Here is a 10,254-nt window from a genome sequence, read left to right on the forward strand (position 1 = left end):
ATACTTAAGTCAAATGGAAATCTAGAAATTGAGAAAACATCAAATATCTCGCTAATATTGTTCAATTTTATTTTCTTGATTGCGTCGGCACAGCAATCGTCGCCGTCGCAGTCATCGTCATCGTCATCGTAGTTGTCGTCGTCTTCGTCGTCCTCGTCGTCGTCCTCGTCGTCGTCCTCGTCGTCGTCCTCGTCGTCGTCCTCGTCGTCGTCCTCGTCGTCGTCCTCGTCGTCGTCGTAATCTTCGTCGTAGTCTTCGTCGTAGTCTTCGTCGTAGTCTTCGTCGTAGTCTTCGTAGTCGTCGTAGTCGTCGTAGTCGTCGTAGTCGTCGTAGTCGTCGTAGTCGTCGCTGACGAAAACCGTGCCAGCAAATCCACTTTAATCACGCCCTCAGAAGAACATTCTGATTATTTGATTTTTTTTTATGCGTTTCAAGATGCTTCATCATGTGATCTTTCCTGATGAAACCTTTTCCGCAATTATCACAAGCATATGGTTTTTCTCCCGTGTGGAGGCACATGTGCCGTCTGAGGTCGGTCTTGTGGTTAAACTGCTTCGGACAGATCTCGCACTTGTACGGTTTGTCGCCGGCATGCTTCTGCAGGTGTTTCGCATGCAGGTACTCGAGGGGGAATCTTTTGCCACACTGATTACATTTAAACGGTTTGTCGCCCGAATGGAAACTCTTGTTATGCTGAGTCAAGTAGCATGCCCTGTTAAAAACTTTGTCGCACTCGATACACTTGTGTAAACCGTCTTGGGAAATGTAGTGTGAGCCAGTGTTTGTGCTAGTTACTTGATGCTCCTTGGTCAGGAGCATGCCGGCAATCTTCGATTTTGGATTTTCTTCTAGTTGCAGGCCAATGTTCGGATTGAGTTCTTCCTTCGCCTGCACGTGCTGTGGTAGATTGTTATTAGCTTCGTGTATTTGCTGCCGTTGTTCCTGTTCACCTATTTGTTGTAATTGCTGCACGAGATGTTGCTGTTGGTTTTCGATTTCATATTGTTTAACAATCATGCCATCGGTGTTTACTTGTATCGTCGACATATCCATATTCGTCAAGGATTCGTATCGGGGCGACGAATTTCTATATTGATCATAACTGGATCCGGGAGACTCGAAGGATCTGTCTTGAGGAGATCGATTCTCCTCCGGACTTAGCCCCCCCACGTTAACGGCCTGTACTTGATCGTGGCCTACCAAGAACCCGGAGATGCCGAATTGAGTGAAGCTCGGCAAAGGTCTTTGATGGTTACTGAAAGTCCCAAAACCGGGTAACATATCTTGGGTCTGCTGATGAAGATGGTGATGCTGGTGCTGCAGTTGTTGCTGTTGTTGTTGCTGCTGCTGCTCGACCGAAGAAATCGGCAATAGCGAATTACCAGTAGTAGTTAGTTGGATGGTGATAGATTCCAGCAGTCCCATGTTGGTAGAAGTTGTAACGTGGGGGGGCAAAGCGTTTGGGTAAACCTGTTGAGGGGTCGTAGTACTCCCCATCGCAGGGGGCGAAACCATTGCTGGATGGACCGATCCCGACGTTGTAGGTGAAGTCATGTGGTGCGGGTGAGACGAGACCATTTGCGAAGGCGAACTCAGATGGGGCCCCGGCGGCGGCGGCTGCATTGCTGAGATAGGAGAATTCATGGGATGGTGCATGTGAATTTGACCCGAATCCATTGGTATGTGCAGCTGTTGTTGTTGCTGTTGCTGCTGGTGATGGTGTTGCTGTTGCTGCTGATGTTGGTGCCGATGATGATGATGGTGAACCAAGTGTGGCGGCGATGAGCCCATTTGTTGATGGTGCGCCGCCATTGGCGACTGACCCGGGGAATTGAGGGGCAACATTGTGGAGCCCAAGAGAACCATTGAACCCTGTGGCTGCTGCTGCTGCTGCTGCTGCTGCTGCTGTTGTTGAGCAAGAATTACTACTGAAGATTCGTTGCTGCTGTTGCTGCTGTTGCTGGAATTGTTGTTGTTGTTGTTGTTGTTGTTGTTGTTGTAAAGAGTGGTGGTGGTGGTGGTGGTGGTGGTGGTGGGCGTGTGCAGCAGGCCCCTCGCCGCCTCGCCCGAGGGACCTGCAATCAAGTTTGGGGGACTGACAGAGGTTGATATCTCTGGTGACGACCTCGACGGGCCGGTACCCCTAACGCTTCCATGTCCGTGTCCGTGTCCGACGCCGTTATCCCTCCCAGGATGATGATGAGCACTTATCGGCAGATTCGCCGGATCGGGCTGATTGCTTTGTTTCACGGCGTTCTTATGAAGGGTAGTATTATAATGTCTTTTCAAATGGCCCGAACTGGTGAACCACTTGTTGCATGCTGTGCAGTTGTAAGTTTTTGGCCGTCGTGCCTCGTTACTCTTCCACGATTGATTGGCCAACGGGGGAGCTTTTGGTGGTTGTTGCAATAGAGTCGTTGGCAACTGATGCGTCGGTATCGTTTGCGTGCTAGTGATAATGGGAGAGCCTGGGTGTCGAGATGACTCCACTACCGGCATGTGTTGGCCACGCATGAATTGTCCTTGATCAGAAATTGGTGAAACGTTCTCCATACCTCCCATAGATGGAAGACCTGGATGATACTCGTGTGGTTGACCGGTAGGTGGCCAAGCCAACATAGAACCTACCGGAAGTGATCCGGCTCTTTGTTGTTGATGGAGTACTGGATGCTGATGTATATGTATATGTAAGTCTTGTTGTTGTTGATGATGATGAAGCCTTATCAATTCTTCCTCGTATCTATGAGTCTGAACCTTGTGAGAATCCAGATCGAGGATCTCGGCCTGTTCCTCCGGCTCTTGTTTCACATCCGATTTCATAGATTGTCCACCATTATATTCGTAACCATGCTGTTGTTGTTGCTGCGGTTGCTGACTCGGCTGAGTCGGGGATGAATGCAACTGCGGCTGATTCTGCTGTTGAGGACTCCCACCTAATTGTTGATACTGCGGTTGGCCCGGATAGATATTAGGCGAGTTCGAATGACTCGTTCTGACGTGTTCGCCGAGTTGATTTGCATCTTCGTAAACGGCACCGCACTTATCACATTGAACCGGCGGACTTTGCGGGCTCGTCGAGCTCATCGAACAGGTACGCTCCGTTGGAAAATGTTGTTGATGTTGATACGGGTGGAAACGCGAGTATCCTCCACCACCAGTAACCCCGGCATTGTTCGAAACGTCGTCTTGAGATGATGAATAATGTTGGGAGAGGAGATAGGCCGAGTCGTTTTGTATAAAGTAACTTGTTTCGCTGTACATTGGTGTAAAATGATTATAACTTTGACTCGTTTGTTGCTGTTGTTGCTGCTCTTGATGTTGCTGCTGCGGCAGCTGCTGTTGCTGCTGCGGCAGCTGCTGCTGTGGCGGCTGTTGTTGCTGCTGCTGCTGCTGCTGCTGCTGCTGCTGCTGCTGCTGCTGCTGCTGCTGCTGCTGCTGCTGCTGCGGCTGCGGCGGCGGCTGCTGTTGCTGTTGTTGTTGTTGTTGTTGTTGTTGTTGTTGTTGTTGCTGCTGCTGCTGTTGGTGGTGCGAAGACGATGGTTCCTGGGAAGGCGATGTCGAAGAGGACTCGCACGAGTCCGTTGGTGCTGTTACGCTGTCGCGTTTAACGTTCGTGTGACCACCACTGTTATGATTACCAGCCTTACTATTATTGTTATTACTCTCCTCCTGTTGAGCTTGGCTTGCCCAACGCGTAGATAGATTTTCTTGATGATAACACAAATGCACCCTGAGACTCTTATCGCTCTCAAAATACAAATCGCAATCTTTACAGTGATATTCTGAATTAGAACTGCCACCAACGTACTGCTGTTGCTGCTGTTGTTGGTGCTCTTGTTGCTTTTCCACGCTCGTCATCTCACTCATATTATGGTTTTCTTCTTTTACGTATTATTTTCCTTTTTGCCGTCAGTCCATCTGTCTTCGTTTGCCTATGCCTCTCTACGTCGGAAAGTCTCTGGTCTACGAAACGAACGAACGTATGAACGAACGTATAAACGAACGAACGAACGAACGAACGAACGAACGAAGAAACGGACGGACGGACGGACGAATTAACGCGCGGAGAAGGTCCGCATAGGGGACGCGCGCGGTCGCGCTTGGACCGCGAAGGCCGATTTATCTCTTCTCTATCACTTCCACAGGGATTATTGTTCAATTTTATAACCGACTCTTTCTCTCCCTTCTCTAGTCTATTAGTCTTTTAGTCCGTTTTTCACTTGCTATCACGATCGTCATCGAGTTTTCTCACATACGGCACATCACAAAAAGAACGTATTCGAGAGAATCGAATCGAAAGCATAGCTTTTATATTGCCTCTTATCTCGATGATAGGAAGATGATGGAACGAAAAAAAAAAGTGGAAATAAAAAGGAAAAAGAAGGGGATACAGCGTGTTCTACATTTATCATATGATCGCACCTAAACGCATCATAAATGTCCAGATCAACGTGAAGCACATTGGCTTCTGCGACGTCTGCCGTTTCGCCGCGTACGGCATCGTCATTCTTCCCTTCCCAAAATTATAATGACGAATTTGACGAACCGTAGAAGCGACAGAGCGTCTGTGAGCTCTTGTGACGCGTCTTCAACTCTTTCTCGATTTTGCGCACGTTTTCTGAAAAAAAAAAAAAAAAAGAAGTCGCGGAAGTGAAAAAATAAAGGAAAATAAAGATGGAACTAAAAAGACAACGGGGAGAAAGAAAAAATAAATGATAATTACTTAAAAGAGACAAAATGCGAAGACGTTCTTTCTTTCTCATGGAATCTTTCTCACATATTTAAGGTTTCCTTTTTATCGATGATCTCGAAGCGGCGACTCCGTCGCGCAGTTCGACGAGTACGATCCCTTAGCTGGACCATCGGTTGTCACGATGTTGCTTCACTTTTTACTTTGACCTTCACTGTGCCGCTACAATCCATCCCCTCCGCAGCCGCGACCGTCGAAAGTATCACTCACGACTATCGTCTCTATATTTTCCTTTTGATCCTTGATGCACTAACACACTTTGGAAAGCCGTAAGAAACACCAAGATATAAGCGAAAGCGCGACGAATATTAAAACCGAAAGCACCAATGTTGACGATGACGAATATATCGATGATGAGAACGACGACGATGATGTGAATTTAAATCGTTATCACCAATCGTAATTACTTTATCTTTCAATAAAGACGTTGGTGGATAACTCGATAGTCCACAAATTATTATCGTGCGTCCCTCTCATGCTCACTGGGTACACCATCTATTATTTTTCTATGCGTATCTACTTGAACTCACTCTCAAACGATATCCATGCCCGCTTCGTACGAGAGCCGGCACTCTTCTGTCGGTTGGAATTCGAGAGTTTCGAGTACTCTAGTAGCTCGCGCGCCAAGGCGCTGCCGCCGCCGCTGCTTCCCCGCCGCCCCGCCCCTCCTTCCTTTCCTTCTTTTACCGCCTTCCCTCTATCCACTCACTCTCTCTCGCTCTCTCTCTCTCCCCCTCACTCTCATTCTACATCACCGAACGTCGCCCTACCACTACGAGACTCCCACTCTCGTCTCGTTCTTCTCGAGTCTATCTCTCTCTCTCTCTCTCTCTCTCTACGGTATAGCACGGTCGATCTACAGCGATTCCTCCTCGTAGAGAGGAGTGCGCGCCAAAGACAGAGACAGAGAGAGGGAGAGAGAGAGAGAGAGAGAGTGAGAGAGAGAGAGAGTTGGTGTGAGAGAGAGTGGGAACCGCTTGGCAGCGCCTCGAGACAGCCAACCAAATTTGAGACGTCGAGCGCACCTTACCCCCACCAAGTCCGTCTCCGTGCGTTCCGGACCTCCCTCTCTTCTCTCTCGCTCCCACATCTACTTCGTCGTCATCGTCGTCTCGAAAGACGATGTAGGATCCTGCAGGACTACACTGACTCTTCCATCTCTTTCTTCGTCGTTTTCTCTATATCTACCTCTATATCCTTTCTTTTTCTTCTTCTCCTTCTTCTTCTTCTCCTTCTTCTTCTTCTCCTTCTTCTTCTTCTTCTTCTTCTTCTTCTTCTTCCTCCACTTCTATTTCTCGCAAGAAAGAGCAATTCCCTCCTCTCGTTCTATCTTTTCTTCCGTGCGCGTGCGCGTGCGACAGGACAGAATCCTCGCACAGCTGTGATGTATGCTTTCTCGTAGCGCGTAGCGTCCTTGCTACTCGTGAAACTTTGTTGGGTGAGATTTTTTGGAAACTCCCACGGTCGAAGCTCGAGTTTCTCGATCGAAGAGAGTTAGCGACGTTAGCGCAGAAGTCAACCGACCTCCTTCTATTCTTCCGCTTTAATCCCTTTGCGACTTTGATTCGTTTGACCTTGTCGCCTGTAAAATCTAAATCGACCGATTTATAACTCGCATCTACTGAGATCTTTCGCCTGAGTCTTTCTGTTTATGAAAAAAAAAAAAAAAAAACACAAAAAAAACAAAAAAATAAAAAAAAAAAAAACAAACAATGTTGTTGAGTTTTTTTATTTTTCCTTATATTTACAAAAATTTTTCAATTAGTCCGAACAATACAATAATATGGTAGCGTCTCCGTTATGTCATTTCAGATAGCACGATGAGAATTATCTAATTTTGTAATAATACAATAAACTCTTGTCTTTCATCCAACTTTCGATGAAATATAACCGATTCGCTTAAGTAAGGGCTGAGAAAATATCGCAAAGGATATTATCGGACGATAAGGAATGATCCTTCTCTCTCTGTCTCTCCTTCCTCCTGTCTTTCTATCTCGTGAACAGATCCCTTCGTTTCTCCGCTCAGCTTCCCTCGTTCCGTCCCTCTTTCTCTCCATCTTGCTTCGGCATCACCCCGACTCCAGCCACGAAGCCGCTCTCGGCCGAATAAAAAAGAAAATGTGGGTAACCTTGCATTTTTTTACGATATCCTTTTTTCTACGCGGGGAAGCAACTCCTCGACTCGTGCACTTTGCATACAGAATGCGACACTCCTTTGCTCTCTCTCTCTCTCTCTACCCCCGCTGCCCGCTTCCGACACTCCTACAACTATTTTCCTCCCTCTAAGAGCTCTCTATGAATACGTTTATGACGTTGCATTGCACGACCACCTGTGATGGAAATGAAACATTCGAGAGATTCGATCGATCTTTTTGACGCTAAACTATCGATCTATAATTACATGGATGAGATAAATATATTAAGGAGCCTTTAGCGAGAATATTGATCGAAAAAATATTTGGACATTAGAACAGGATACGAAAAGTATTTGGTGATATTTTATAAAATCCAAGGGAAACGCTTTTTACGATCTAAGTGAAAGTTTAAAGTAATTTATAAGCAGTTGGATTAGTTGAAATATTTTTGAAATGGCATTTGAAAAGAAAAGATAGTACATTGTTCGATGTTTTATTGCACGTTATTATCTTCGACGACATCTACCTCGTAATAAAGAATTACAACTGTTCCTCGATGAGTCATAAAATCGTCAAAATTTTCTTTTCTTCTTTATACTTCGAAAGACCTTTGTTCGAGTCTCGCTTTTATATATTTTTCTTTTTGTTCGTATGACAAATACAAAATGATCAATTTGAAAACTTTCTAATCGCAATTTATTTTTGAAGGAAATTATGCGAGCTCTATACCGTTCTATACGAAATTGAAAGTCTCCATTTTCAAAGCACTCGTTTTGCTTCGAGAAAAAGTCTCAAGTCGGCATGTATGTATTCATGAGATACTAAAGTCACGTGATAGATTTACATAAAGGACGAATTAGTTTATGGGGATTCTCCAGCCCTTCTGGCTCGAGCTTCGAAACAATGCGCTTCGCTTTTCGAGATCGAATATTGAGATCGCGCATTGAATCCAAGTTTTTGCGGGATCTACCTACGATCGTGAAATATTCCATCTATCCATCCATTTTTTACGCGATATGATTTTCTTTTCTTCTCTTTTTCTCTTTCCTTTTCGTTCCCCTCGATCCGTTAAATCGACACTTTTCGATGGGCCATCGAGCATAAGTAAAGGTAAATTAATGAACGATCGCTATCGTACATTCGATTTATCTCTCTATTTAAGTTACGATCGTTTAAACGCAATCTTTATGACATTACGTTGTTGATCTTACACCAATGGAATTTACACCATGTGTCCAATTTATCGCTTATATTTTTTCTTCTTTTTTTTTTTTAAGAAGGGTAAGATACAAGATTTGAATAATATATATCCGTCTATCGCATGCGACACGAAGAACCGCCGAAAGAAAGGTAAACGTTGTCGAGCCTTGGTAAACAACCACCAATATCCACGGAAGCGAGGACTACCTCGAGTATTTCTTATCCTGAGAGAATTTGACTCACTCGCAAAAGAAAATCTATAAATAAGATAAGATATCTAAAAATATCGTCTTATGTGTTAGATCTATGGAAGAGTATGTATATTCGTAACGACATGTCGTACGCGTTTAAAATAATCACCATATTTATATTTAATAATTTCAAGAGATTACGACGTATCGTACGACTTATATCCCATATGGCTTATGCATATGCGTTTAGCAATAAATAAGCTTATCCCGAGAGAAAATGCGTTCTATTAAAAAACTTATTGACCTGTCGATCACGAGAATTTGTAGAATTCTAAACGAACTACTCCGTCTACTACAACTAGTCGAACAAGGATCGATATCGATTTGAGAAGAGCTACTTGCTTTTACCACGAACAATAATTTCCATACCAACGTTATCACGAGGACCCCTTTGTCGTCGGACTACGTGTCGGATTTGGATAATGCCAAGTTGGCGAAGGGTATTCAGCACCCTCTTCGATTTTTTACTTTCTTCGTTTCCTCGGACCACAATTTTTCCCCTCATAAATTCGATCAACCAAAGAAACGTTTATTTCGTACTTTCGAAAGATAGTCAGTTCGAAGGAGTTCGTCGTAAAGAAAAATTTGTGACGTTGAAGATGCGATCGATAGATCGAACGCATCTTCAACGATGGAACAAAATATTTGGCGTAGAATGATGTTAGCGCGAATTTAAAACTAGGCCTGGAAGATCCTCGACGAAGATAACTTACATGCGTTGAGATAAATTTGGTTCTTTCGTAAACACGTAGAATACACGTGAATTTGAAAAGAAGCAAGAAGAAACCTTCCCTTATTTCACGATCGTATCCGATTAAAGTAAAACGACAAGGAGTCGACGAGAATCGTCGGAAAAACGGTTTATATATACATATATATACATATATACGTAGGTACGTACATAGGCTACATACAGAGGATACGTAGCTTCGATAGAGGAGACGAGCGAGGGAGATGGAAGGAGAGAGGAATATCCTAGCTACCGTCGCGAGAGAGGGTGAGTTTGGGAGTTGAACGGAAGGTGGTGTAGGAGGAACGTTCTCCGGCATCAGATTGAATCAGCCTAAGCAACACACCCAAGCCGTCCACGACTTCCAGAGCCAGGCAAACCAACTCCCCCCCCCCTCTCTCTCTCTCTCTCTTTCTCTCCTCTTTTCTCTGCTCCATCCTACTCGGCATTTTCCGAGGTGGACGCCGAGCTGACCGAACCACTATCAGCTAGATATTCGCTGGCGTGGCGTTTGCGCCCCATTTTATTAAGGAAATCCTACCTCGTCCCCATTGCATCGCTTCCCCTCCCTCCCCCCATTCCCCCGCTTTCATTCTCCACCTTCTCATCCTCCTTCCAGGAGCGTCACGAGATCCTACAGGGACTGGAAAGAGCTTTCCTCGTAACACGTGCGACGACGTACATTTCGAGCGACCCCTTCTTTCTCTCTCTCTCTCTCTCTCTCTCTCTCTCTCTCTCACACATACACACACACATATACACAAATTCTCTTTCCGTCTCTCCTTCCCCTTCGCGAAGCGGAATTGTTTTTCCCCGGGCGGAGCATTTTTCTCGCGAATACGGATCGAGAGAGAGAGAGAGAGAGAGAGAGAGAGAGAGAGAGAGAGAGAGAGAGAGAGCTAAAGGCAGCTTCGCTTGCAAATCGATGACCGCGTTACGCATATCGATGAGCCTGAACACATCGTGTGTCGCCTACGCGCCACACCAAAAGCCGACCATCTTTCGCGGGCCACGAATCGGAAATTGGAAAGAGAATATCTCGCGTTATCCATTTCACAGCCTACTTTCGATTAAAAAAAAATGGATCGCAATCTTGGGCGTAATATTTTAATCAGACTGGTAAAATCTTGTTACTTTGGTACTGCCAAGGTTCGTGACCCAAGCTTCGTGAGACGAGGAGAAGGATAA

The 10,254-nt window shown here is 45.3% G+C and overlaps 1 protein-coding gene across 1 annotated transcript; it reads right to left on the reverse strand.

Moving 5' to 3' along the window:
* Positions 1-225: 225 nt before the first annotated feature.
* LOC124956748 (alpha-protein kinase 1-like) lies at positions 226-4,866 on the reverse strand. Its single transcript, XM_047512949.1, has 2 exons — positions 4,724-4,866; positions 226-4,618 (listed from the first exon to the last, which is right to left on the reverse strand). Exon 2 carries the CDS (start codon positions 3,865-3,867, stop codon positions 382-384), a length of 3,486 nt encoding a protein of 1,161 aa, XP_047368905.1. The 5' UTR covers positions 3,868-4,618; positions 4,724-4,866; the 3' UTR covers positions 226-381.
* Positions 4,867-10,254: the final 5,388 nt, after the last annotated feature.

The sequence above is a fragment of the Vespa velutina genome, chromosome 23, assembly GCF_912470025.1.
Source record: "Vespa velutina chromosome 23, iVesVel2.1, whole genome shotgun sequence".
In the NCBI taxonomy this organism is placed as follows: Eukaryota; Metazoa; Arthropoda; class Insecta; order Hymenoptera; family Vespidae; genus Vespa; species Vespa velutina.